General features: G+C 51.4%; 1 protein-coding gene across 1 annotated transcript; it reads right to left on the bottom strand.

Moving 5' to 3' along the window:
• Positions 1–253: 253 nt before the first annotated feature.
• On the bottom strand, positions 254–27,599 carry CCDC69 (coiled-coil domain containing 69). Its single transcript, XM_048862016.2, has 9 exons — positions 27,327–27,599; positions 14,069–14,141; positions 10,289–10,458; positions 9,130–9,217; positions 8,101–8,174; positions 6,811–6,912; positions 6,099–6,218; positions 5,520–5,617; positions 254–4,964 (listed from the first exon to the last, which is right to left on the bottom strand). The coding sequence occupies exons 1-9, from the start codon at positions 27,372–27,374 to the stop codon at positions 4,796–4,798; spliced, it is 942 nt and encodes a 313-aa protein (XP_048717973.2). The 5' UTR covers positions 27,375–27,599; the 3' UTR covers positions 254–4,795.
• Positions 27,600–27,957: the final 358 nt, after the last annotated feature.

The following is a 27,957-nucleotide window of genomic DNA, read 5'->3' as shown; positions in this document are numbered from 1 at the left end:
CCCTGAAACTACTTTCTTTTTTGTCTGGACTGTTTTATACCCCGGGAAAAGGGTGGACTGTAAGGGGTGCAGCCAGAGGGCCAGGCCACAGGACTGCTGCTGCCCAGGGAACGATCTATGAGGTGAGTAGCTGCCTGCCCTGACCCCAAGGGGGGCGACATCAAGACACAACCGTCGACACCGTCCCATTGCAACCCCCCGAAAGAGCTGCTGAAGCAATCCGTGCCATGAGCCAAGGAAAGGCACACGCCGCCACATGGAAAATACTGACATTTCATTTTTTGGGTATCTTCCCCTTCCAGAACTGTATTGTTACAGCCTTTAGCACACAGGTCTGTTTCACACACACACACGCACGCACGCACGGCTCCACGCTCCTGGTGCAAAGCTCAGGGGCAGTCTGTGGCACTAGCTAACTCTCCTCTTGGTCTCTCCTGAAAGCATTCGCACGCCCAGTGGAAAGTGCTTGCGTGCATCCAATTAGTGCACGTCAGCTCCCCAGCCACGCCACACTGGGCCGCCGTCTCCTCTCACCCTGATTTACCTGTCTGCGTGGGCACATTAGGGCACGGAGGAGGGGGGAAGGAAAGAGAAGACAGCCAGCGACGGGGCTGGCTTTACACATACCACTACAAACACAACGGGGACTTAGAAAGAAGCCACCCCTGGAGGAGTAACAGATACCCCAAAGTTAGCAGCCTCTGTTCGGCTTCCGCAGCAAGAGCTGGAGCTGGTATCTCTGTGGCAAAAGGACAGCAGCCAAGTCTTAAGATGGATGCCATGCCCTGTGACGACTGGACAGAGCACCATCCCTAGCAGAGCGCAGGCCCAGGTGTTCTCTTCCCGGCCACTGTACTCTGAGCAAGTTGTAGGGTGGCACCCAAACACGGTTCAAGTTCTAAGTCCGCGGCGTGTGGATTAACTCACTGCCACCAGCGCAGACTTTGCTAACGGCTGGTTCCTCAGCTAAGACAGGCCCTGGGAGAGTCTCAGGGCTCTGAGCCCTCGGCGAGGGAAGTAGGAGCACACAATTCAGGGGGCCACGTTGTCGTGATGCATCCTATGACCGTCGTGCTTCTCAGAGCCAAGATTTGTAGACTTCAAGGCCAGAAGGGACCACTGTGGTGGCCTAGTCTGAGCTCCTAGAAAGGTGCATCTCTACCTAGTTCTTAAGCCTGCTTCAGCGCTCCCTTAGGCTGGTGTAACTCTAAGGCAGTTGCTCATGTCACGTCAGTGTAGGCGAAAGGAGAATGGAGCCCACCAGAGCTGCTCCTGCCTGCTGCTATGTACAGTCTCTTTCTAGGCCAACCCACTCGGAGTGCCCTGGGCTCTGTAAGAAATGAGGCCGCAAGGAAAGGTACAGGATGGGGAAGCCGGGGAGTTGTAATTAGTCAGTACTGAGTGAGCAATGACTTCTCCATTGTTCTCAAGAGCCCCGCTAAGTTCCCTTCACTCAGGCCCCCATGCTTGTGGGGGTTCTAGAAAGACTGTCAAAGGTTTGAGACATCTTCAGGGGATCTTGTCTACACTGAGCTATGCAGAGCAGAACAGACTGGTTTTCCCCCAGCCCCGTTGTGCCAACATAGGCACTGTGCAGACACTCGGCTCTCAGCGAGGATTGACCCTGTCGCAGTTCACATTCTAGACACAGCTTCCCCCCACCCCATTTGCTCTCAAAGATGGTCGAGGAGAACTGCTTGTTAGTTGTGGTGTCAGTGATCTGGAACATTTTTGTGCAATGTCTAAAAATCTCTCCTGGGGCCTGAGGTTTATAAAGGAAAGAGGCACAGAAGAGAACGAGAAAATGGAAAGATAACGAGGAAGAGAAGGGGCAGGGAAGGGTGGGAACGATCTTGAATTTCCCACACCCATGGAAACAGGCAGCTCCCAGACACAGAAAGGCCTCATTTCACTATGAAAATGGTGACCCTTCTTTGGGAAAATGGCCAATTTTCACCTGAAGCAAATTGCCCAGGTTTCTTTGGGGGCTGAACGGGTTCTTGTGACTCTCCAAGTGCTGCCTGCTAGCACACAAATGACAAGATTTCAGCGTCGGCCAAACTCTCACCAAAGAAACAGCCATTCTCCCAGGTGAATCACGGCCAGGCCGACAGGGGTGGGTCTGCCCAGCCTGGCAGTCAGGTTGCGTGAGAAAAAACTCTTTCCACTTGACAAACAGGACAACGGAGCCAGAAGCAGCACTGTTCATTGGCAGAGAATTTTCAGAGTTCAGTGGTGTATGGGACCCAGCTGACAAGATGCCTGGTGCTTTGTGTTACCAGTGACTCCAGTGTGAAGTGAGCGTGGGGTTTTCGGAGTGCACAGCTGCTTGTTTGCAGCCATCATGTGTTCTTCCAGGGTCACCGTCATTTCCATAGCGACGGTGGGGAGGATTAAAGGTTCATGTGGGGAGTAAACAGCAGGAGCAGGTGAGCTCGCAAGGAACAAATGTTCTTTTCCAGGAGGTGTCCTGTAGCTATGAGAGAGCGAGGGGGTGAGTCTAGAGTGCAGTGGACAATGCTTTGCAAATGACCGGAGGCATCAGGGGCTTATTGTACAGAGCAAATCTGATATGACATCAAGGGGCCAGAGTCTTATTTACAAACAGGCTCCCTGACACCACACTGGCAAGAGGAAAGGGGTCTTAAAGGGGGAATAAATTACATTTGTGCCCTCTTTCTGGCCCTTTTGCCCTGCCAGAGCGGTGTAAAGGAGCCTTAGTGTAAGAGGAGATCAGGCCCTGTGATGGCGTATAAACCTCCAGCTTGGTTAACCCAGCCTGAGACCCGTTAGGCCACTGGGTGGCACCTGGAGCAGTGTTAAGTGTAACTGGAGGTGGGCCTTCATATGGGAAGGAGCACAGCAGAAAGAAAGGCCAGGGAGGAGACCCAGGAGAGAGGTAGACCCAGAACTGTTCTCTCTTGGGCTAAGGGCAGAGAGGAGGCTAGAGCCAGAACTAGAAGGGGCTGGCCCATGAGGAAGCCTGGGGCAATAGGACTATTATCCTGAGCCAGGAGGAAGCAGGAGGCAGTGACAGCAAAATCTAAGGGGGATTTGGACTGAAGCTTGGAAGACTGTGAAGAGGAGCTGCAGAAGGGGACAGGCACCTGTGGCAGACCCAAAGAAGGGGAGATTCCAGGGAGGGAAGCCCTGGGAGGCAGTGCTCTGAAACAAAAGCAAGAGAGAACTTGGCAGGCCGTGGGCTGAACTCTGGCAAGAAGCCAACAGGAAGGAGGGCATGGGACCTGGAAGAGAAGCCGAGTCTGTCAGGGAAAGCCACCAGGGCCATGGACAATCAAAAGGCGAAGGCTACAGGAGATGGTGATTCTCACTGCAGCAGCCCCAAGGAAGGTTCACTATGGAGCTGGGAACCAGAAAGGACCAGCACGGCAGGAGACAAGGGGTCTGGCCAGGGTGAGCCCAGCACAGGGTTCAGGAAAGTACTGGGAGCTCAGCGGGACTAGACAAGCAGCCCCGCTCACAGGAGCAAACTTTCCAGTCACCCTCCATGGGCCCATGTAACCTAGTCATTGGGCACCAGGAGCTCTAGGCACCCCATCTCCTCCCCAGAGGTGTTACTGGACCACATGTTCCATCTGCAGGCAGGTCTGGGATTTCTGAGACAGGGGCATGCAGCTGTCCATCTTCCCCTCTGCTGCTCCCCAAACTCCTGCTGAAGGCGCTCATTGGTCCAGCTCTGGTTGCCACTGCCAGGTGGTTTCCAGGGACAGGGGGTGCGTGGGCAACCCTATGGAGCTGGAACCATCTGCTCCCAGAAAGCCTGAGCAGTGAGCGCACCAGGGAGAGACAAGCTCTGTCCACCTCTCGCTCACTGTGTTACCTTTCCCCATCCTCACTTGGCCCAGCAGACATTCCCCCCTGTTTGCCACCTCGGGCACCACTTCGGGTGGCTGCTACGGGCCATCGGGGCCGTTTCTCCAGCTGGGAACAGCAGGCTTGCTGCTTCTTCTGAAGCTGGTATTGCTTCTTGGCCAGCAGCAGGCATAGTCTTCTGGAAGCCAGTGCCAGCCCTGAGCCTGGGTCACACAGAGCAGCATGTTCCAGCTCCAAGACTCTCAAACTTTCCTTGTGGGGTTGTTCTTGAAGAATACCAGAGAGAGAGACGCCAAGGGGTCGCCTCACCTGCTGCCTGCCAGTGTACACCACAAAGCCACCCGTGGCTGATGCTGGACTCAGCTAGTTGCTGTTTTAAACAGCTCCATCTGAGATGAGCATCCTTCACTTTGTTTCTGGTTAGAGACGGACCTGAGCTGCGAACTTCAGCCCCGGAGCCTGATCCAAACTTCCCCAAAAGCTGAGGTTGTTCAGATGCAGGGCTCCGGTTCAGCTTCACCTGGGCAAACCAGTGCGTGAAACAGGCCTCTCCTTCCTGAACGCACCGGAGAGCTCCTTAGCTTTGCTAGCTTGTTCCCCTTGTAATCACAGCTACTGATTGAGATGTGAAGCCAGGGGCAGCCAGGATACCTCACACCACATGTGTCTAGGTTCTGGGGTGTCTCGTAAGCTCCTCCATGTTCAGAGTCAGGCAGGGGGACACACAGGAGGGTTAAAAGCACATTGAAAAGGTTCCAAGAAATGCTGCACTGTCCCCTTAGAGGGAGGCCGTCCCAGGGTTGGAAGTCTGAGGAGCTCCCCTTCTACTGGACAGAGTCCCCATGACAGCAGCTTTGGACCTGTGCAATAAAGGAAGCGCTAAAACGAGGGGTGGAAGAGTCTCTGGTGCCCCTCGCTTGCTTCCTCATCCCAGCAGCCTCCGTCGCCACTTCCCAGAGCACTACGTGGCAATGAGCGGCACCTCATTGGAGGGGATGGGGAAGGTAGAGGAGGAGTCACCATTCAGGACCCTGTACAGCAGCTCTTCCTTCTCCCGGTGCGCCTGCTCCCGCAGCTGGGACTCCTTGTCCAGGGCCTCCCGAACCACCAGGAGCTCGTCAGACAGTTGCCTGCAAAGAAACAGCAGGTGACGAAGCTGAGCCGGTAAGAATTCCGGAGTGAGATAGAGATCAGGGCCCTGCCAGCTGTTCTGATCACTGCCAAAGGAGGCCAGGGCAGTGGGGACATGAAATGGGCTTGAAAAGGGGTGGTGCTGTGCCAGGTCATGGTCTACCTCACACATACACTCTCACCAGAGCGAGATGGGTGCAATGCAAGCCCAAGTTCGTGAATGCACATACACCCCACATATTCACCCGAACCAGATCAGTGCCGTGTAAAGTCACGTACCCACAGGAGGCCTGGCTAGTGCACCTCAGCCCTATCATGCAGCACCCCTACTCTCATAGCTCTTCTCAGCTATCTCCCCCTGACCTGCAGCTTCTGTGCTCGCTTTGATGCCATCATACCTGCTGTTTGTGTCCTGTCCCAGCATCTAGTTATCAGCCTTGCATTCAGAAAACAGCCTCTCTTGAGTGCAATTCATACCTAGCCCAGCGCTCAGCCCCCGTGAGCTCCGACAATGGCAGCAGGTAGGTTGTACTGCACTAGGCTGCACATGTTACCTTGTCATTGTCAAGTGGTTCTGTGTCCGAACGTGCAGATCCTCATTCTCCTGCTGAAGGGTTTTCACTTTCTCCTCCAGAAGCAGGTTCTTCTCCATCTGTGACATCCCAGAAGGGTTGGGGAAGGGAGGATTCAAAGGAGAGGTCAAGGGTCAGAAGTGATATGAATTTGGCAAAAGACGATTCCCTATGCTGGTTCATGAGGTCCTGCCTAAGGGCCAACGTCAGAACATTGATGGTTACTGACAAAAGTTGCCTCTATGCGAGGTTAGTGATGCATAGCAGCAACCTGCTGTGTATGCCAGCAAACACCCAGCACTGTAGCAGCCTGGTCCAATTAGTGCAGCCCTCCATCTGCTGGCTGCCCTCACTGTGTCTGCGTCCTACACGCTAGCTCGGCTGAGAGGCCAGCCAGGACATAGAGCTGCCCACAGGTAGCAGGTGAGCCAGAGGGGAATGCGCCTGGAGAACGCTGTTTGCATTCAGGTAGGTGGCGCGCTCTCCTGTAGGCTGTGCTTTTCAATCTCTGCCCCTGGAAAGGAGTCCATGGACTTTTTGGAAGAAGAACATCAAACCCACCACTGTTTCCAAGTTCAGCAGCTTCTTGTCCAGGTCATGGATGCGTTCGTTCTTCATCTCTACGACAAAATGCAGACTCTCCAGTTCTTGCTCCCAGAACTGGCTGGGGCTCCCATAATCCTAGAAGGGGAGAAAGAAAATGCATGAGTCCCCCACTGACTGGAGAGGTTGGGGGGGGGGGGAGGCTAATGCATGGTTCTGGTTTGGTTCTTCATTCCAACGGAGGTGAGCCAAAGATGATGACCGTTAGTAGGCATGTGTTCTCAGTCCTGGATTGATAGGATTCTTACCCCCCAAAATGTGCTTACTAGTGTTCATTCAGTGCCTACATGCATGTCTTTACGGCATTTGCATTAGCCACCTGAGTGCAAGGAGCTTGAACTACCTTCATAATGCACAGAATATGTACCCTTAATTTCCTTATGATCTACTTCCTATCCCTTTGCTTACTTCAACCGTACTACAGGTTTACCAGGCACCATGAACACTACCCTCTCCAGATCCAGTGATGGGGAGTTTTCCAGGGAGGCCTCTCTTTGGCTTTTATTTTGGTGACAAAGCATTTATAGCATACAGATGCTTCTATGACTCTGTAAGTTTGAGCTGTCCATTGCCACTACTGTGAATCTAACAGGCTTGCTCGGAGACCCTGGCAAATGATGGGTTAAAGAAATATCCTCCCAGGAGGCCACAGTTCACTTATTTCCTGCACCTGAATATGTTTCTTATAGTCTCTGCTCAAGATCGATTCCTCCACCCGTTTCATTTTCTCCTGGAAGGATTTCAGCTGGGAATTCAACCTGTCAATCATCTCCTAGGGCAGAAGAGAAAGGAAGAGGGATGTGATTATGAGTCCTGTTTTATGACCTCCCCTCCAGCAGGGGCACTGTTCATATAAGGAAAGAAAATGACCTACTGCATTGTACGGAGGTGGCAGGAGTCAAATGGCAAGACATTTCACAATGACTAACGAAGCCCCATGCAGCAATTCCCTAATACAGTATTTAATGGCAGCAGGGAGCAGTTCCCACTGTAATGCCTTCTGCCATCCTGGCTTCCTTGGTTACAATGGGTCAATCGGTAACCATGGGAGAGATCTCTTTATAATCAGCACTTCCTGGGTTGCTCGTATAAGAACAGACTCCCTGACTCTGCCACTTCTGCTATGAGCCACAGTAAGGCAGTTAGGCAGCTTGTTCGCACCCGTTTCACGTCTGGAGTGTTCAGGCTACAGGCTTGCCTGCCAGCAGAGATGTGCCCCAACCAAAACCTGAGCTCTGAGCGCCATTAACAACATGGAGCCATTCCAAACGCAAGCCACCTGTCCCCTGTGTCAGTAGTGGTGTGATGGGGTGTCTGCCCCACACTGGCATGCAAGGGGTTAATAAGCTCTCGGGAGGCTACGCAGGAAGCAGCCAATAGGAGAGGGACTGTGAGCAGGGTCCCTGACTCCCTGCAACTCAAGGAGGGAGGACTGGGTGCCTTGCAGGTGGAGGGAAGCTAGCACCCTGGAGAGAGCAGGGCAGGAACAGGGGAGTGCCCGGCTGGCTGCTAGGACTGGCACGTGGAGGCGAGGGCGAAGAAGGTGCTGGGGCTGCAGGGAACTCTGCACTTTTTTGATTGAGCCAGTGAAGGACTGTTTTATACTTTGGAACTGAAAGCCCAGGTGGCCATTTCGATTTAAATATCTCTTTGACTGCTGCAAAATTAAGGCACGCTCACTTTGTGAGAGGCTCCTCTGGGCTCAGGTGAGCCAGTAATTCCCACAAACAGCCAGCCTGGATTACCCAAGGGTGGTGGACTCCGGGCAGCTCGAACAACCTTTGCTTTCTCAATTTGGCTCTCATGAAAAGTAAGGGGCAGCCAGTGCTGTTTTGCCCCAGGGGTAGTTCAGGCAGGTCCCTTGGAAGCTTCCCCCAGTGCCCTCAGACCTGTGCACTGAATCTGGAGAGCTCTGCTCCACAGGGAATTTCTCAGCAAGCCAAAGCAAGGGGACCAGCACCTGTAAGGAAGACTGGGACCTTTGGTAGGATTCCCTTAAGAGCATCATCTCCTGGTCATGGACCCTCTGGAGTTCTGCAAGGGAAACATAAAATCAGTGTCAAAAGCAGGAGACAGTGTCAAAAGACAGGAAAGCAAGCCCTGCCCAAGCCCCTTACCTGCACAGAATGGCAGTAGATGGCCCTGCCACAGGGGGGACCAGAGTTACTCTGGGCTAAGAGTCAGCAGAGGCTTGGGACTGTAAACAGAGGAAATGCAGTTTCTTGGAGCAGCCTTGCAGCTGGGAGCTCCCTGGAGGACTCGCTCAGCTAAAGCCGCAGGGCTACTAGCTGAGTGATTGCCACACTAAGGAGAGAGGCAGTATGCCAGCCGTAGCGAAAGGAGAAAGAGAGGGAATGACCCCATCACCATTCCCAGCCTTACTGCTGAGACTGGGTGAGCAGATCTCGCGTTGTTGGCTGCAGTGTAAACGCTACCAGCCCACAAGCTCCCTGGGACGCCTCCTGCTCCGATGGAAGGAGTCTCCTTTTTGAAGCATTTTAGGTTTATTTCAGAGGCACTGGCATTGCAAGTGTAATACCTCAGTGGGGTCAATTTTCCAAACGTTGGGCTGGGTTTCCACAAACGCTCCATGCTAGCTAATGAACTACAGAGTAATATCTCCTGCCAGCATTTCTCCATGCCCTTCCTAGGGTACCCTCCCTCTTGGCTTGAAGAGGTGCAGGCCACAGGACAGTAAGCGAGCACCATCGCACCTCTGAGGGCATGACAGGTGACAGTACGGTAATCCAGAGGGCATGGTAGGTGATTGCCAACGGGGCCAGTCAAAACATGGGCAGATCTCTCGGACACATAACATCTAATGACAATGCTGAATATTCATTACAGGAGTGATCAGCCTCTGCTCAAGAGAGCCACGGAGGCTGGAGAGGAGAAGAGATGCAAGAACAGCCCTGTGAGAAGTTTAAACCATAGCGGTGGTGGCGTAGAGGGAAGCCAGCGCCTAGCAAAGGAGAGACTCGGGCCTTACCTCGGAGGTTCTCTTCATGCTCTCTCTTCAGTGTGTCGAACTGCTCTGAGAGCTGCTTTTTAAGCTCTAAATCTCTTTCCTTTTCCACCTAGAAACAAAGTGAACAACAAGCCCTAAGTATCTGGGGAATTCAGAGAAATTGAAGTGTACCTGCCTGTGTAGTCTCCTATTTATCTCCTGGGCGGCAGATCCAGTTTCCTGGTGCTATTTTTATGAATTAATTTAACTTTGGTACTTATGACAATGAGGGGTTAATATCACTGGCAACAATATGTGGGGGGGGGGAGGGGGAGAGCATCACACACAGCTCTGCTAGGACAGCTGACCTGCAACACCCTGGACTTTTCCAGGATTTCTTGGACAACTGCCCTTTTTGCTGAGCTCTGTGGTATCAGTAAAAGGGGGACAAGGAGGAGTGAACCACTGAGCTCAGTTTCACTCACAGCTAAGGCTATGATTTTGGCACGTAAATTTCACAACTGAGTGCCGGGGGGGGGAAAAAACAAGTCAGAGAAGGGGGAGAAGTTGGAGAGCGAGCTCACCTTGCAGCAGGTGGGACTAGGCACAGCCTCCTGCTCTGGGCATTCCGAGCTGGGGAATGGGTCACAGCCCCTCTCAGGTTGGGTCTGTCTATCCCGCCATAGGTGGGGCTGGAGGGGCCAAACCTGAATAATGCCGTGACCCCAGTGCACCAGGTCAAATGTGTTTTTACAGCCATTTCTGAGATTTCATGGACTTTATTCAAATTCACGATTTCCGTGACCTTCATGACAAAACTGTAGCCTTACTCATGGCCTTAGGTGTCTAGAGGTGAAATCTGAGGACACTAACCAACCATACGGAGTCTGCTAACCCTGGGGAAGGCAGACAGGTGTCTATAACTGGGGGAGCAGGCCAGCTGGCTCTGAATGCGAGATCAGGGCTGAAAGGGGAATGTCAAAGCCTGCTAGCTGACCACCAAAGGATCTCATGCTGTCTGGTGTCTTTGGAGACCATCAGGTCATCAAGGTCCTGCTGTATACTACTGCCTAGCTCTGAACCAATGATAGTGGTGCAGTTCGAATGTCAGTAAGCAGAAGCATGAATGCCCAGAACTGAGGTGACTGTGCTGGGACACTACACAGACACTCCTGGGGTGGGGAAGCCACTTTGACCCAACCTGGATTTTAATGTCTTGGGTCAGTCTCTGGGTCTCTGCCTGGTGGGCTTCCTTCAGCCTCTCCGTTTCCTCCTGATGTCCTTGCAGGAGCCTCGCAATCTCACTCTTCTGATCCTCCAGCAGCAGCGCCTTCTTTGTCTCCACATCCTCGTGCAAGGGAGCTGCGGTGACTGCAAATTAAACATAAATGGCTAGACCATGGCCAGCTGGTTTTGCTGACAGGATTAGAATTTCTGGGACTGTTCTCCACTCGGTCATGTTAGGGGGCTTATTCCTTCACCCACTTACTTCCCTGGTCCTTCTCGCATGAACAGAGAGCAACAATACCCGAAGTCCAAAGGTGCAAACAATTCGATTTTTATTGGGGTGAACTTCCAGCAAGCATGATTCCAGTTTCCTTCCTTAGTGTCCCCCTTCCCAGCTCTGACACCACAGAGCCTTACACCTGTGTCCCTGTTCCCATTTCCCCCTTTAGCAAAACATGATTCCAATGTCCCCACCCCCATTCCCTGTTTCCATTTCCCCCCCCCGACACACCCCCACCCACTTCCTGACTGACTGCAGACTATGTAGTAAAACTTGAGTTCTGCTTAGCTATACCTTAACCAATCATTTTACTGAAATTTAACTAACCAATCCTAACATATTGTAACATGATTATTTAACCAATTATATCCCACCACCTTAATTAGTTTACACCCAGCAAAATTAATTATACAGCAAACAGAAACAATCACAGAACCAGACAGAGATTATACAGACAAACAATGGCAAAGTGGGAACTATAATGACAAAACAATACAGAAGTGAGGATTTCACATCCCAGCTATTGATAAGTGAGTTCTTGCCAGACAGGATGTTATCAAACTAAGTTTCCTTTTACATCTTCTAGGCACTTCCCTTTCTCTGGAGGCAATAGGCATTCTCAGGACAGGACTGTATTCCTAACAGCCCAATAGCACCTTATTTCAATGTGACTAGTTTGGGATATGAGGAGGTGACCCGTCGCTTCCCAGCTTATGGCTGCCTCTGTTGCTTAGCCAAAGGCCTTAGCCTAAGAACAGGGCCTCAGACTGTCACAGTAAGAGAAGGCCCTTACACTGGCAGACAGTGATTTTGATTCTTCCTTTTATACCTCTAACTAGCCAAGTGATAAGAATGCACCTAAATTCTTAGAGTATAGGCCTTTACAGATAGGCCTGAATATCTATAACCTAACAGGTCACCAGTTTGAACTGAGGCCTGGTCAACTCATTATCACTTGGGGGTGATTTGGTGGCCCACATAAAATATGATCTCAGTCTAGTTCCTATTGGACAATTACCCACACTACCCCTGGCACTAATTAGCACCAATGGGCAACGTGTTGGCAGTCTCCGCAATGGGGACAAGTTTTGAATAGAGACAGGAGACAACCTTGGCCTCTCAGTCCTGGGGATGACCCTTCCAGCTCAGTTATTTCTCCCTGCACTGTCTCATTTAGGTCTTTGTTTCCTGTCAATCGTTCCCAGTTTCTGCGAGTGCATTCATTGCTCAACGACTGGTTTGAGCGAATCATTTCCAGCCACCGGGTGCTTTGCAAACAGTCTGCTACAGCTGACTGCTGGTCACAATTTGGTGTGTGGGAGTGGTCACATGGTATCGTATCCACTTCCTGATTGGGTGACTGAAGCTATTTAAACGGGACTTTGACGAATGACAAACACTGCCTGCTGAATAACTCAGCTGGTAGAGAGCACTTATCTCTGAGCTTGTCTGTAGTTCTCTGCCTGAACCAGCCCTTCACATAAGGGCTAGAGTGTGTCAACTCTGAACAGAGCAACAAGACACATACCCATAAGGTAATTCATCTCACTAGCATTCAGACACCATCCTCTCCAGCTCCATGCAATGTCCTCCTCACTACTGCACTGACTGCTTCCTTAGGGGTGGGATTGTTCGTCTGGTGGGACGTTTTGGTCAGCTAGTGCAGTTTTTGAGCTGGCCATCTGTGGTGTTCGCCTGGTCATACATATTACTAGACTTCAGTCATCGATTTCTCTGTCCATGAATAAACACTAAGGCAGCTTCCTAGAATTCTACCTACCCACTTCCCTTGGGCAAGGAGCTTTGTTTTTTTACTTGCTTCCCTTATGAATTCATGACATTTTTAGAATTTGCTCAGATTTTCACGAGCAGTGTTGTCACCCAGGCATTCGAGAGTGACTAATAGGGTCAGTCCATGAACAGCAGCATGTGGAATTTGCTGTTCATCTTGGAAACTGCTTGTGAATCTCTGATTCTCATTCCTGGGCAGCACAGGGAAAACTTACACTGATGCCCTGCCAATACCGAGCCTGCTCCGTGGGTAGAGGGGCTTCTGTGATGGCAGCATTACACTCTTCGTCAGCATGAGTTGGACTTTTAGCATTAGATCCCCAGCTGATGCAAATCAGCATCACTGACAGGCTAATTTATGCCAGATGAGGATACAGATCTTTATTTCTAGCCTGGCTCTGCATTGTGCGGTTTGTCTCATACAAGTTTGCAATATTTCCACTAGAACAAGGATGCATTTCCAGGAACGTATGCCAAATACTCTGTCAATTTCTAAGGAACCATCTGTGATGAAGTGGGAATCTTCTGTAATATTTTATGATTCCCCTGCATGCCTCAGTTTCTCTGTACTCTGCACTGCTCCCCAGGGGGTGCAAAAGGGTTAAATCTGCTCATGGGGCAGAGAAAGAGACATGAGCTGTTGTGTCACGTATCTGTTTGGGGTGAAATAAATGGGTCTGTCAAGTACTGGCTGAAACTGACCCATATAAATGGAGGGTCCACAAAGACAACGGAAGCCCCAAGCACTGAGCAGCTGACATTTATACATGGGAATCTCCTGCAGGTGGAGCCGTGTGAACGCAGCACGTGTCTGCAGGAGGTAGACACTGGATCGAAAGGTTTCAGGTGGCTGGGATAAGAGCTGGCTTTTGGAGGGTCTCGGCAGCTCTCACCTGGGCGTGTCACAGGGACATGGAAAGCCAGAGCCAGAAAAGGACACTAGAGGGAAGGCTGGTGTGGCCAGAAGAGATGGTGTTTTAACCTTTATTCCTCTATGCTAATCTCAGGCCTTCCCAGTGCTGGGTTCCATCTGCCTCTGTTCTGAAAAGGCTGCCTGGTGTCTCTGCCAACACTTGCTGAGGTGCCCTGGTCCCTGAAGTGTGTCCAAGACTCTGACCAGCGGTCTAGCTCAGTGGGATACGTTGGGCAGAGCTCACGGTGTGACTCAGGAGTGTTGAAGCCCAGAGGCTCAGTTTTGGAGGCACTGCGTGGCCTACCTTAAGGAAGAGTGGGACCCCTTTCAGGTCTGCCACACAGAAGGGGACCCTCCAAGGGGCTGTTTAAAAGCTGGCGTGTAGCACCAATCCTGTGGCTCTGTGACACCATCTCAGATGGGACTCATGCCAAGACCCCCAGGGAAATTGGAGTGAGAGAATCCACACTGATTTAACTCAAGTCAGTAAAGCCCTTTTAGCCCAGTGATCCTCATACACATCGCCTCCCCATCCGGAGGAGCCTTCTGAACAGACACAGGTGAGATGACCTGGGCATGGACCAGAATAGAAGGCTCACTAGTCACAGTGCCACTTTGGCCGCATCAGAGTTTACAGTGCTGCAGAAGGTACCGGGTGCATCTATGCGTGGAACACACTGGCCCATCTGTTTGGACCCTGTCTTAGCTTAATGCTTTTAAAGGGGTAAGGGCATTGAAAAGCCCTGTGAGGGAAAAGATTTACACCTCACCATGATTCTCTGTCTTCAAGGCCGTCAGCTCCCGGGAAACCTGCCCCTTTGGCTGCTGAGCTCTTAGTCGTTTCTGTGGGGAAAATAAGAAGACTGGAGTCATGAAATGCAGGGAGGAAAATGTACTTGCTGAGGTGCATTGGTCCCTGAAGTGTGTCCAAGACTCTGACCAGTGGTCTATCTCAGTGGGACTCGCTGGGCAGAGCTCACGGTGTGACTCAGGAGTGCTGAAGCCCAGAGGCTCAGTTTTGAAGGCACTGCATGGCCTGCCTTAAGGAAGAGTGGGACCCCTTGGGAAAATGTAAAACCACGCGGGTTTGTGGCAGAGCTGAGACCCGAAGGGAATCGTGTCATGGATGATACACCCTGAAATTAGTCCCCCTAAGAGAAGGACATTTTTAAATGGGTCCCTATGAGGTGGAGTTATTTAGCAGGCCCTCTAAATGAAAGAGCTGCCGCAACATTAAGAACCCAGCAGCTCCGCTAGGTCCCGTCCAATCCAGAGCACTGCTGAAATGTACTCAGCACCTTGTATTTATTCAGGAATAGTTCAACCTGCAGCCCCAGCCAGCGACCCCAAGCCTCTGTCACACTCTATCCTGTTTAGCCAGCTCTGAATCTGTGCCAGTTCTCCTCCTAGGGAGCTCAGTATCTCTGCTATCTCCACCTTTGGCCTCCGATTTTAGGCTGTTCCATCTCCACTTAGCCCACTCTGCCCTTCTGCCATCTCTCTCTCCTTTGGGTATGATGGAAAGTGACACGTTGGCTGGCCTTATTGCTAACATGGTACAGCACACAAGGGGGGAACGTGTGACCTGGGAGCTCCCATGCAGAGGGGCCCTGCCCCCATTATAGTGGAGATATCCTGTGGCATGTAAAGGGCCATTCTGGTGAGAAATCCCAGCACAGGGAGGCGAGACCGGGTCACATGTGCCCACTCATTTTCTCTCCCTCCTCACTCCTGGTTACTCAAGTTCCCACTTGGCCCTGGATTTCTGTTTGCAGAAGTGCTCCGTAGAGAAGGCATGTACCAGCGAAGGGAGGAGACACCCACACCCCTCCCTTCACACTCCCTGCCGCACACAAATACACCCCCCCTCCCCACACACACAAACACACACTCTTCCTGTGCAGCCGCCCAGCCACACGGATAGGCTAGAAGATTTACTGCCCTTCCACCTTTTTTGTGGGGGGCCCTGTCAGTCTCACCAGCAGGCTTTTCTGCTTACCAGGACCCTCCTGGCTCGAGGTCCAAATCTCCACTTTTCCTTAGTATCATTATCAGCTCCACACTCCCTTAAAGGGCGTCTGGGATGGGAGCACTGGACAATGTGATGGACACGTACAAATCTGTCCAGCAACCAGTCCACGTGAGCTAGAGGGCTGGAAACATTTCCCAGGGCTCTTGCTGTGCCCCTCCCTTAACCCCATCTTCATGCCACTGGTGCATGCCCGGGACCCCGGACAGCTGACTAGCCAGTCAGTGCCCAGGCTCAGACAGTGGGTACAGGTCTTTTAGCAACACCCACAAACTTGTAGCTCAACTGATGCTTTTGACAGCCAGGCTCAGAGCCTAGAAATAGGGCTCTGAGCACGGAGCCTGTGCAGGAATGAAAGATGAAAAACAACACTAAACCAAAGGCAATTACAGGGATAAAGCCCAGTTCTAACAACGCCTCAGAATATCTGGCACCAGCAAAGCTCTCCCTTTCCCTCCAGCTCAAACAATTACATCATCATCAGAGGAATGCTTTGTTATAGCATCAGCTCCTGCACCCAGCCCCGGTTGAGCGAGTGCGAAGGTCCTGTCACAGTTTCCATCCTAGCCTCCCTGTTTAACAAGGTTTATAGAACTCAGATTTAGGAGCTTGCTTAGGAGATACAGTCGCAGCAGGCCATGTTCCAGCCCCGGAGCAGTTTAGTTTAGTTGCATTAATAGCACTGGAAGAAAAAACTAAATTATTTTTAGCGATTGTTCAACTGCCAAAGAGCAGCTCTGCTCCCCCCCAACCCCCCTGCCTCAAAGCCCTGTGCGGATCTGACTGGTGACCATCAGGAACGGCCCCACTGACACCAGCGGCGTTTACACCCGTGTGGAGTGGAATGAAGAGAACTGACCTCCGTGCTCTGGAGCGGCCTTCACTAGAAACGCTGCAGCTCCGGACAACGGGAGAATTCTTCCACTGACCTGGCACGGTCTACACCCGGGGTTAGGCGGGCTTACCCATGTCACGCAAAGGTGCAGATTTTCACCCCCTGCCGTGATGAAGCAGGGTCAGCCTAACTCTGTCGCGTCAAGGAACGTGAAGGAATCCAGCTGGTGCCACTTACGCTTTCTTCCACCGGCTCTGCCGCTCTCAGCCTCAGTCAGACTCCTGAAAATTCACACCCACTGCCCAACGTGTATCTCACACCTTCGCCGACCACCTCTGAACTGGGCCCACGGAGCCTGGCTGAATGGAGGGCAGCACGCGGGCAAGGGTGTGTAACTTAGTGCACATGCCGAAGGAGGCGCAAGTCACACCAGGGGAGGCCCTGTCCACATTCGGGAAATTCGTCCCAGTGTAACCACACTGATGGAGTTATGCCTTGTTATAGACAGCACCTTAGACTGGCTTGTTGTGCTTTCCTGTCCCAGTCTCTAATAGAGCAGATGAATGTGAGTCCAGCCATCTGGGTTCTGTTCCTGACTGACACCAATTTGCTGTGAGAGTTAAGCAAAGCCCTGGGTCAATGTCTCTGCCGCAGCACCCCTCTCTGAAAAGTGGAGATAGGAGATTAGGAACCAAGGGTGGTTTTGTAAAGTGCTTTGGGAGTCCTACTATTGCTTGCAGTGAGGTGGCTGTGCCCAGAGCGCCACTTGTAGAGCAGGACTCCGTTGTGCTAGGAGCTGTACATACAGAGAACAGAAATGTCGCCAGTCCCTGCCCCAGCTGAAAGGCAATCGATACTTGCCTAGTGTTTTTATTATTTTATGTCCCAGAAGCTTCAGACTGACTCCATTTATAGCAAGGGCAATGACAGTTTAAATCAGAAAAGCTGTAAGGAAGTAATCTGTTGTAACATAGAATCATAGAATCATAGAATATAAGGGTTGGAAGGGACCCCAGAAGGTCATCTAGTCCAACCCCCTGCTCAAAGCAGGACCAATTCCCAGTTAAATCATCCCAGCCAGGGCTTTGTCAAGCCTGACCTTAAAAACCTCTAAGGAAGGAGATTCTACCACCTCCCTAGGTAACGCATTCCAGTGTTTCACCACCCTCTTAGTGAAAAAGTTTTTCCTAATATCCAATCTAAACCTCCCCCACTGTAACTTGAGACCATTACTCCTCGTTCTGTCATCTGATACCATTGAGAACAGTCTAGAGCCATCCTCTTTGGAACCCCCTTTCAGGTAGTTGAAAACAGCTATCAAATCCCCCCTCATTCTTCTCTTCTGCAGGCTAAACAATCCCAGCTCCCTCAGCCTCTCCTCATAACTCATATGTTCCAGACCCCTAATCATTTTTGTTGCCCTTCGCTGGACTCTCTCCAATTTATCCACATCCTTCTTGAAGTGTGGGGCCCAAAACTGGACACAGTACTCCAGATGAGGCCTCACCAATGTCGAATAGAGGGGAACGATCACGTCCCTCGATCTACTCGCTATGCCCCTACTTATACATCCCAAAATGCCATTGGCCTTCTTGGCAACAAGGGCACACTGCTGACTCATATCCAGCTTCTCGTCCACTGTCACCCCTAGGTCCTTTTCCGCAGAACTGCTGCCTAGACATTCGGTCCCTAGTCTGTAGCTGTGCATTGGGTTCTTCCGTCCTAAGTGCAGGACCCTGCACTTATCCTTATTGAACCTCATCAGATTTCTTTTGGCCCAATCCTCCAATTTGTCTAGGTCCTTCTGTATCCTATCCCTCCCCTCCAGCGTATCTACCACTCCTCCCAGTTTAGTATCATCCGCAAATTTGCTGAGAGTGCAATCCACACCATCCTCCAGATCATTTATGAAGATATTGAACAAAACCGGCCCCAGGACCGACCCTTGGGGCACACCACTTGATACCGGCTGCCAACTAGACATGGAGCCATTGATCACTACCCGTTGAGCCCGACAATCTAGCCAGCTTTCTACCCACCTTGTAGTGCATTCATCCAGCCCATACTTCCTTAACTTGCTGACAAGAATACTGTGGGAGACCATGTCAAAAGCTTTGCTAAAGTCAAGAAACAATACATCCACTGCTTTCCCTTCATCCACAGAACCAGTAATCTCATCATAGAAGGCGATTAGATTAGTCAGGCATGACCTTCCCTTGGTGAATCCATGCTGGCTGTTCCTGATCACTTTCCTCTCATGTAAGTGCTTCAGGATTGATTCTTTGAGGACCTGCTCCATGATTTTTCCAGGGACTGAAGTGAGGCTGACTGGCCTGTAGTTCCCAGGATCCTCCTTCTTCCCTTTTTTAAAGATTGGCACTACATTAGCCTTTTTCCAGTCATCCGGGACTTCCCCGGTTCGCCACGAGTTTTCAACTCGTGTGAAATCACCTCTAATTTTCAACAGTGTGTAAATCACCTCTAATTTTTTTAAAATCTGAACCTCGTGTCTAACAAACCAACCACCATCAACCGCCTGCCCTCTTATTTAGAGTGAGAGCAGATCGCCCTATGGGCAGCATCTGCATTAAAATTCTGTAGCTTATCTACACCTCGTGCACGGTGGAGATGCACATCTGGAAATGAAAGATTCCCAGGGAAGTAGCATGTGCAAAATCAGGAATGAAATATTCCCAACCTGGCACACCTGCTGCTATGGGCAGGAAACAGTTCCCAGAACAGGGCAGGTGCAGACATGTGTAATGCGTGCAGATGCAGATCCCCTCCCACCACAACAGAACATTCAGCTCATGGAAGTCTGAAGAGGGCTTATACCACAGATTTTCAAGGCCAGAAAGGACCATGGTGATCTTCTAGTCTGACTTCATAACACAGAGAATTCCACCCAGTGATCCCTGCATTGTAAACTGCCTTCCATCATAAATTTGGCATTCACAGACTCCTCCTTGGATTAGTGGGTAACCCGTGGGGTTCTCTGCTCCGGGTCCCTCTCTGCATCCCTTGTTTTGACCTTGTGCCCTGCACCCCTGTCCCTGTTTTTTTCATTCTCGGTTCCGGGTATTTAGCTGATTTGCTGGGATCTGTGGCCCAAAAGGACTTGTCGTTGCCCTAGTGGGTTCTGCCCTGGAAATCAAATAGGCTGTGGAGAACTGAACCCAAACTGGCTGCCTGCCTTTCCCTGCAGACAGGAGGGTCCCTACAGATTGAAAGGTGCAGTACACAGAAAACAAAGGCATAATAGTCGCATAGGTAAAGACACCTCAGGGGTGATCTGTGCCCAGCTCCTCTCATGCAGACAGATTTCAGCGTAGCAGCCGTGTTAGTCTGTATTCGCAAAAAGAAAAGGAGTACTTGTGGCACCTTAGAGACTAACAGACAGAGGTATGCAGACACCACTTACTGAATGGAAACTGACAGCTGCTCAGGACCCAGATCTGGGCAAAACAGGGGCCTTTAACTGACATAGACCTCCCATCTGCACTAGGAACCTGAGAGCCAAGAAAACAAAGCTCTGAAAATTATCTGAATTGTACTGACAATGACTCCATGCCAGAATGGGAGGGAGGAGAGATGGGTTCAAGAATAGAAGACCTGGAAACGGGTCAAGAGTGGTCACAGTCCCCTATGTTTTATGAGATCCCTCCTGCTCTAGCTACCCTTGCTAGGAGGATTTTGGCCCCAGGCTCTCAGTGTTTATGTGCTGGAAGCACATGGCTTGTTCACTTGGGCCAGGAGGCTCCATGCCACCAAAACATACAGAATGCGAGAAGGAGCCAAGTTTCATCTGAAGCAGCAGCACAAAGCTAATAAAGCCTGTCCAAAGCCCAAGCTGGTGCCTGCATCCTCCCCAGAACATCCCTAGAAGGACTTTGCAGCAAGCACTCTTATCTCACAGCAACAACTACGGAAAGAGAGAGGAGACAAGGAGAGTCGTTTTCTGCTCACTGCCATGGTCTCCTGGAGGGTGCTTGTAGGGGATGGATTAGAGAGGACGCAGGCTGGAAAAGAGACTGAAAACTTAAGTGGGGGGGGGGGGGAATGCCCAGTGCTGCAAAACAGATTAGGGCAGTGCCACCTTTCCTAAAAGCTGCAGGACCTCCCTGAATTCTGAACACTGGGCTGGAATGCTCCAGACCTCCAAGCCACAGCATGTGCAAGAGAGAAACTGAGCGCAGTCCAGAAATATCAAACAGCTACAGGGGCTGCTACTTTACAACCTGTGAAGTGTGATAGCCACATTTAGAGAGTGGTGAAAGGAAGGACAGCAGGGTTTTGTGCATGATTTCCCAGGACAGGGAAAGATCAAAGAGGTTACTGTCACTGCATCACTGAGTCCCAGGGGGTGGGGAATGAGTGACAGACAAGGAGACAGCCAGGAGCCTGAAAACCCTGAAATAAACTGTCCACCTCTTCTCCAAGCAGTAAATTACCCCGAAAGGAGTGATCCTCGTAGGCACAGGGACGGCTTTTTACAGCAGGATCATATGCTCCTACTAGGCCTGGAACAATAAAAGATCACCAAACGCTCTGGCCTGAGAACCACAGTGGACAGCTCTGCTCCTCAAGGACAATGGACCCTTCTACCATCAGAGTAAAGTTTTCCATGCAGGAGGCAGAGCTGTTTCAGGGGCCGCTTGGAGCAAACTCGCCCAGGAACAAAGGCCCATCACAAATCTTCCCACCTTCTGACCCCAGCGCCGAGGCATATTTAGTGAACTGGACTCCTCTAAAATAAACACAAAGCTGCACGTACACTTAAAAAAAAAACCCTCTCAGACAAAACCCTCCCCTGCGCATGCGTCTCTTCCGGCATGGAGCACGACACAGGGAACGTGCCACACGTGGCAGATGTCAGCCTCATCACTTAATGCACTTTTGGAAGCTGCTCAGATACTACGGCGATGGTGATGTAGGGGCGGGGCACACGAACCTGTACCGAATTCTGTCAGAGGCAAACCAGCGAGCTCCTGTGTCTGTGTGCCGTAGGGGCTGGCAGGAGGGAGTGGCACCTCCAGCCCTGGGAGAGGCATTACAACATCAGATCAAGGGGAGGGGCGTGTAATTGCTGCCTGGACCCCAGGTATGTTTGGGAGGCAACCTGTTGGTTGGTATCGGCTGCACGCTGTAAAAGCCGGGGTGTTCCCAAGTGCCTCAGTCTCAGTCCCAGCAGCGATTTGTGAAGCTGCATGAAAGTTTTGCTGAATTAATCACAGACTTGAAAGCACAGCGACAAAGGCCAACATGCGGGAAACCTGAACCCATGGCAGAGCACCTCAAGGTTCCCCATGGCACCTCTGGCCAGGCTGGCTGCCGTTTGCCACCACAGCATCCCCTTATGGCTGGCTCTTGAGCTGCAAAGAGAGGACTCGGGGGCTGTAACAAATCATGGGCAAACCTTAAATCGGGCCCCTGACTCCAGGCAAACTTCCCCGATCACAGCTGAGAGCCAGAAGTGCCACAACCCGTTCCCAGCCCACACCCCAAAGGAGCAGTCAGGGGAGCGATCTTCTCCCAGCCATGCCCTGTGTGGCAACAGCCTTTCGAAGTGTGCAGCAGGGTTCAGATCAGAAAGTGGCACCTGATGAAACCTCAGCAGGGGATGGACCCTTCTCTGTCTAGCTGCCTGCCTTCTCCAGGGGCTGGCTGCACCTTCCCAGGAACACACCTCATCTTAAGCCATGGTGAAACAGTGCATCCCCCTGCGCAGGGACACGGCAGTGCAGAGCGGGTGTGTGTGTGTGGGGGGGGCAGAGATGTATGTGTGTGGCATAGGCAGGGAGGGATCTGACCAGGCCCCTCAGTCCCTACCTAGCCCTGGAACCAGCTGATGTCCTGTAAGGATGGGAGCCCATCAGGCCATATCAGCCCCCAGGGAAAAGGAGGTGGCAGCTCAGCTCCCAGGATTACTCCACTCTCCCCAAAGGCAGCTGCTCTTGGTGGGTTTGCACTAGGCTCCCCTCAATCCCAGGTGCCTTCTTTCCATCCTCATAGAGATGGCTCCCGAGGGCCCACTTCTGCCCTCAGGCAGCAGCAGCTTCCAGGGCTCCTGCCTAAGGGAGACCTAGCGGTCAGGCTCTGCAGAAGCCTGGTGGAGGGGGCATTTGCATGAGCTCCTGGTGCCCTCTTGGGCTTGCGAGGGTCCTGACCACAGAGCAGCTACCTCCCATCTTCAGCATTGGTCAGGCCACCATAGACCCCCACCCCTGCCTAAAAGCAGGAGGGGGCCTGCACAGGCTGCAGAGCGTGCGGGTAAACAAGGCTTCTTCCTCAACGAGAACAGCCGCTCTCCCTGGCACCATGCCTGCCAGCTGCTGCTCCTGATCCTGGTGGCAGAATGGGCTGTCCAGTCTGGGATTCCTGGACAGAGCCTCTCTTATCCCTGTGCACTTTGATAGTCTTGAGGGGATGGTCGGGCCCATTAGCTAGAGCTGGGCAATGATAGGCAGGCCCCAAAGGCCTTTCCCCTGGCGCAAACCTAACACAGAGACTGATGCCCTATTGCCATTTGGATTCCCCTCCCCGGTGAAAGGAAATGGGAACCTGGGAAATGGAAGAAAATCTGGTTTGATTTATTCTTCTTTTCAGCTCTTTCTGGCTTGCTGCATTTGTGTCCATCACATCTAGATCTGATCCCCTCTCTCTGACATGACGCTGTACACAAGTGATGGGGGTCTATTCTCCCGACTCCGCACAGGAGAGGAGTAACTTCCATGGAATGCAATGGGTGTTGTCTGGAGCGGACTGCGCCTTTGTCAGTCCCAGTTGTGGCACCCCCCAGGAGATGCAAGTGGCTGGATCTATGCAGGGCAATCTCTGAGCAAGCTGCAGTAAAGGGCTGTTTGTTGGAAGCTCCTGGATTGTGCTGCTGTCCCTGTGTCCAATACCAAACCAGGGAGGTTACACGACTCACGCCCTGCGAGGGGGGAATAGGGCCTGAGGCTTACAATGGGAAGAAAAGTCGGAGTATTCCACATGTGCTAACAATCTCTCTCCATTTCCGTGATAGTCTTTCTCGGAGTATCCCATAGAGACCATTCACTGCTTCACAGGGGCCAGAGTGAGCACATGCCCCTGGCTGCAGTTTCTGGTGGAACGACCGTCCAAATAAATAGCACAGCAGGATGTCCAGCAGCGCAAGCAAGCTGTGTTTCACAAGCCCACTGCTCCAGCCGTGTAAAGAGGCCTTAAAGTGGGTGTCTGTCCCAAGGTGAATTATTTTGCAGCTTGGTCCAAATGCCTTTCACTAGTTTCGGATGAGGAGCGTGGGCCGAAGAAAAGCAAACCACTTTCCCCAACGTCAGAAATTACTGTCATGTTCCGCACCCCCTAGAGGTAACGCCAGGCTGTCTGAAGCTTGGAAACTTGATTCTTAGGTGTCCGTTCAACCTAAGTGGGGAGAAGGCTCATAACCAAGCCTCAAAACAAAAGCTGGCTGAAAATGAAGACCGTTTTGGACGTGCCTACGGAGCACTGGCATGTTGGCAGAGATACTTGGAGCCTGTGCACTGCTCAGTGAGTATTTGCTGTGTCCCTTTGTTACTCTACTCTACTCCTCATGAACTGAAGAGGCACCAGTCGGCCTTTGACTGAATGACCCCTGCAGTCCTGCTATTGAGCTGCCCTGTGGAGCCAGTGAGTCTTGGTGTGGGTAGAGAGATGCACCCAGGAGCAGTCAATGTGCAGGATCCGGGCCTTAGATTTTAGAGCAAGATTTTTTTCTAAAATTGCATTTTTTAATGCATAATGCAATCTTCGTGTTGCAGAATGAAATCACCAAAAACCAAGGAATGTGTGTTTAAATCCTGACACTGCTCTCCCTAAAGTCACCAGGAGCTTTGCTCTGTGACTGCTGTTGACGTCAATGGGAGGAAGGTTAGGCCAATAACTTCAATGGGAGCAGATGCTCAGTGCTTCAAGAGCAATGTCTGCAGAGGCGTGGTCCACTTAAACCCCATTGTCTATTCATGGCTTTTAACATACTACCATTCGCGCAATTAAATCTGCACCATAAACATACAAACTGAGATTTGTGGCTGAGTTAACTGTCTTGTTAGCATCTTAATTTCTGACCCTTTCTGATTTTAAGTGAATAAAGAATAAACACCTTGAGAATGGAGCTTGTTTGTAACTCTGAAATGTTCCTAACTCTGAACAAAACGTTATCGTTGTTCTTTCAAGTTTGCAACTGAACATTGACTTAATCCAGTTTTGAAACTGTACTACGCAGAAGAAAAATGCTGCTTTTAACCATCTTAGTTTAAATGAAACAAGCACAGAACCAGTTTCCTTACCTTGTCAAATCTTTTTTTAATTTTTTCCTTTTTTTTAGTCGTTTACGTGGAACACAATACTGTACTGCATTTGCTTTTTTTCTTCTTCTTTTGTCTCTGCTGCTGCCTGATTGTGTATTTATGGTTCCAAATGAGGTGTGCGATTGACCAGTCAGTTCGTAACTCTGGTATTCGTAACTCTGAAGTTCTACTGTGTGTGTGTGTGTGTGTAGCATTTAATTATAATGTATATAACCCACTGTTGGAATGATGTCAGACCTGAGCCCTGATCTTTCAAGAAGACCTCTCAGCACCTCTCCTGGTTGGATGTCAGATGAAATGCAGATTGCATCCTGCTACTTCAAGCAGCGGAGTTTCAGAGCTGATCACATTCCAGTGGTTTTATGGCTACAAGATCCCAGCTGGGTCCTTGCACTTGGCACCTACACAATCACTTTCTTATCTTTTTGCTCTTCTAAGAGACAGAAATAGAATGACACGAAGGACTGAGGCCTGGCAATGCCCTTCTCCCTGCACTCAGAAGATGTGATACGCCCACTTGATCTGAATAGATGATCCCTGGTTCGTACCCTCGAGAAAGGTGACGACTCCCCAAGGTCATTTCCAACACGGGTCCGGGGAAAAAAATCCTTCCCATCCCCAGTTCTGGCAATCAGGTTTAACCCCATGCAATGGTGAAAGAATCACAGCAATTAAAACATCCACTCCCATTAAAACATCAGAACCACTGGTGTCCAAGGGACTTTTCCCAGCCTGAGAAGTCACTAAACATGAATGGAATCAGGCCTGTAGCATCCAACTTTATTTTTCTCAAACCCTAGCATTGAGGATTCGTCTTCTACTTCCTTGTGACTCTCTGAATTTCCCCCACCTTCAATCCCTTTTACACTCCCCCTTTCAGGCTTTCTGATCTATCCTTGTGCCAGAGGTTTTAAACCAGAAGCGACCACTGTGAGCATTTAGTCTCACCTACTGCTTAACACAAGCCACAGCGTTTCACTCAGTGCTTTCTGCATCAAGCCCATACATTCTGGCTGAGCTAGGGATACAATTGAGAAAGGCATCCAATCTTGATTTAAAGATGTGGCCAGCAAAGGCTGTATCCCCTTCCTTGCCCCAGCTAAGTTTATGGTATTTACTGGACATATCGGAATCAAGGGAAGAGTCTCCAAATGACTCCATCTCATGTCAACGAAATGCCCTTGTCTCAATTCCTGGGGCCTTTTGTATGCAGCATTTCTCACCCAGTGTCTCTTTTGTACAGGGAGCCCTCAGAAGCATGGACTGGCCTAGAAGTGTTTGACCTTGTGCATAAGAGATGAGTACATTTCTTTAATATTCAGCTATTCATGTGCATGGGGCTGAAAAAGAATATTCAAAGACCTTTGTCTGCAACTCCACTGTGAATTCTCTTGGACATTAGGTGTGTCCTTTTGTTTCCGTTTCCCCTGAGTATCTGTACAAGTGGGTTTTTTTCTGTCTCAGTGTTCCCGGAAGTCTCAGAACTACTCCCTCGTGCAAATATTAATTTGTGCAAAGCTTTGTGCAGCCATCTTGCAATCTCTGTGATTTCCCTCCTCCTTTTAAAATCATCCAGGCAGGGTGCACTGCCTGGCTCAGCTGACCAATCACAGGCCCCGAATAACAAATAGCGAATAACTGTAAGCACAAGGGAAACCAATAGTTCACAAACAACCCAGAAACTGACAATGAACATGTGACGTTTCAGTCAAATAATGAACACGCTTGTAAAGATCAGTCTGTTGGCAGATAATTCCAGAACTGGAGACAGGCTAAAGCCATAGAATAAATAGTTCACCCAGAGTACTTTGCTTAAATGTAGTTAGCACCCTTAGAATATCAGTTATTGCACTTCCTGCTTAGCAGCTCAGGTAGCAAAGCAAGACAAGGAAGACTCTAACCATCAGATGCTTGAGGGTGAGGTTTGCAGACATCCTGCTCTGGTGCTGTTTCAACCTTCTAGGCTCACGTTATTCTCTCCTATTCCTTCTCCCTGGCTGCCACCCTCCCTGCTGTAGAACAGTTAGTTTCCTTAAATCTTAAAAGCATCTTTCTCTCCCCCCGCCCCGCTCCCCCCAGGAACCAGCAATGGGCGGATGGAAGGAACGCTCTTGTTTAAACTGAAAGGAGAATCAGCCAGATTTTGCTGCCTCTGGTGGAATTCACCCCTTCTCTGGGTACTGCTGCTAACCCTTTCCTGGCAGAGAGAGTTTTGCTGAGAGTCAGGGAGACCCTTCGGACAGGAAGTTTTTTGTTGTGCCTTTGGGATTCACCACAGTTTACTCATGTTGTGAATAATTATATATACCCAGTACAGTGGAAGGAACCCCTAGTCTCTCTCAAGACCCTCCCCCCCCCACATTACTAGAGAAGGAACTCCTAGACCCTCTTCACTATACACACAACTCTACAATCAACACAGGCCCTGCAGTTTTCAGGAACAACAGCGTCACCCCTTTACAGCCTGGTACTCTCCCCAGCAGTGGGCCAGCACCTCTTCTCCTGCTCATGGTTTTGGGGAAGGGGCTTTATCTAAAGCAGAGGGAGAACAGACGCCCAGCCCCCCACCACCCCGCCCCCGGGGTCACTAACTGCGGTTCATCAGCGCACTCCATGGGGCCGCATGCTAGAGGGCAGGCAGCCCGGCAGCGAGCTGGGCAAGGGCAGAGCCCTGGGGTTTGCTGGTAAGCTCGGTCCCAGCGGGGCGCTGGCAGGGGGGCACCCCAGCAGGGGCAGGCTCTGGGGGCCGCCACCCTTCCCCGGCGCTGGGATCGCTGTCAAAGCGGAACCCATCACAAACCCAGCTGGGGGAGGGAGTCGCTCGCCGTTACCTTGCTCCTGGCTTGGCAGCGGCCGGTCGTGCTGCATGTGCAGCCCATGGCCGGGCGGTCGGGACCCGCCGCGGGGCGCGGAGCGCTCCGTGCCCGGCGCTGCAGCTGCGAGCCCGCGAGCGAAGCGCGAGCCGTCTGCTTGAACTTCTGCTGGGACCGCCGCGCGCCGTAAATACCCGAGCAGAAGCCCCCCTGCAAAAAACCACATCCCCAGCTGGCAGGGCTGAGCCTGGCGGCATACCAGGCGCCCGTTTGATAACACGTGTTGGCATGGCCAGGGGAGGCCGGAGCCCTCTCCGGAGTCCAGCGCCGCAGGGAACCTGCTCTTCCAAACTGGGGTGGCGGGACACAGCCACCCGCCTGAGCCCCCAACGTACAGCTGGTCCCCCCGGGCAGCTTCGGGGTCTCAATTCCTCTGTCTCGGGGCCGCACGTGCCCCCACCCCCGAGGGAGGAAGCGGTTACTAGGTTTTAAGGCCAGAGGGGACCATTATGGCCATCCACTCTGCCCTCCCCCAGGCCAGAGGACACCCTCCCAGCCAGTGATCCCTGCATCAAGCCCATAACTGCTGGGGAGCTTTTCGGAAGAGTCCAGTGGGAGTCACAAAGCAAAATACTGACATGTTTGCCCT

The sequence above is a fragment of the Caretta caretta genome, chromosome 8 (assembly GCF_965140235.1).
Source record: "Caretta caretta isolate rCarCar2 chromosome 8, rCarCar1.hap1, whole genome shotgun sequence".
Taxonomy (NCBI): Eukaryota; Metazoa; Chordata; order Testudines; family Cheloniidae; genus Caretta; species Caretta caretta.
Note: the sequence above shows the minus strand (reverse complement) of the source record. Positions and strands in the feature narration are given on the sequence as shown.

What these genes read in the sequence shown, in the direction of transcription:
- CCDC69 (XM_048862016.2), bottom strand. Translation starts at nt 27,374, where the DNA reads ATGGGCTGCACATGCAGCACGACCGGCCGCTGCCAAGCCAGGAGCAAG. An exon ending in GCTGCCAAGCCAGGAGCAAG is followed by an intron (nt 14,142 to 27,326) that starts GTAACGGCGAGC and finishes TTTTCCCCACAG; the next exon opens with AAACGACTAAGAGCTCAGCA. An exon ending in CCCAAGACATTAAAATCCAG is followed by an intron (nt 9,218 to 10,288) that starts GTTGGGTCAAAG and finishes CTTTGTTTCTAG; the next exon opens with GTGGAAAAGGAAAGAGATTT.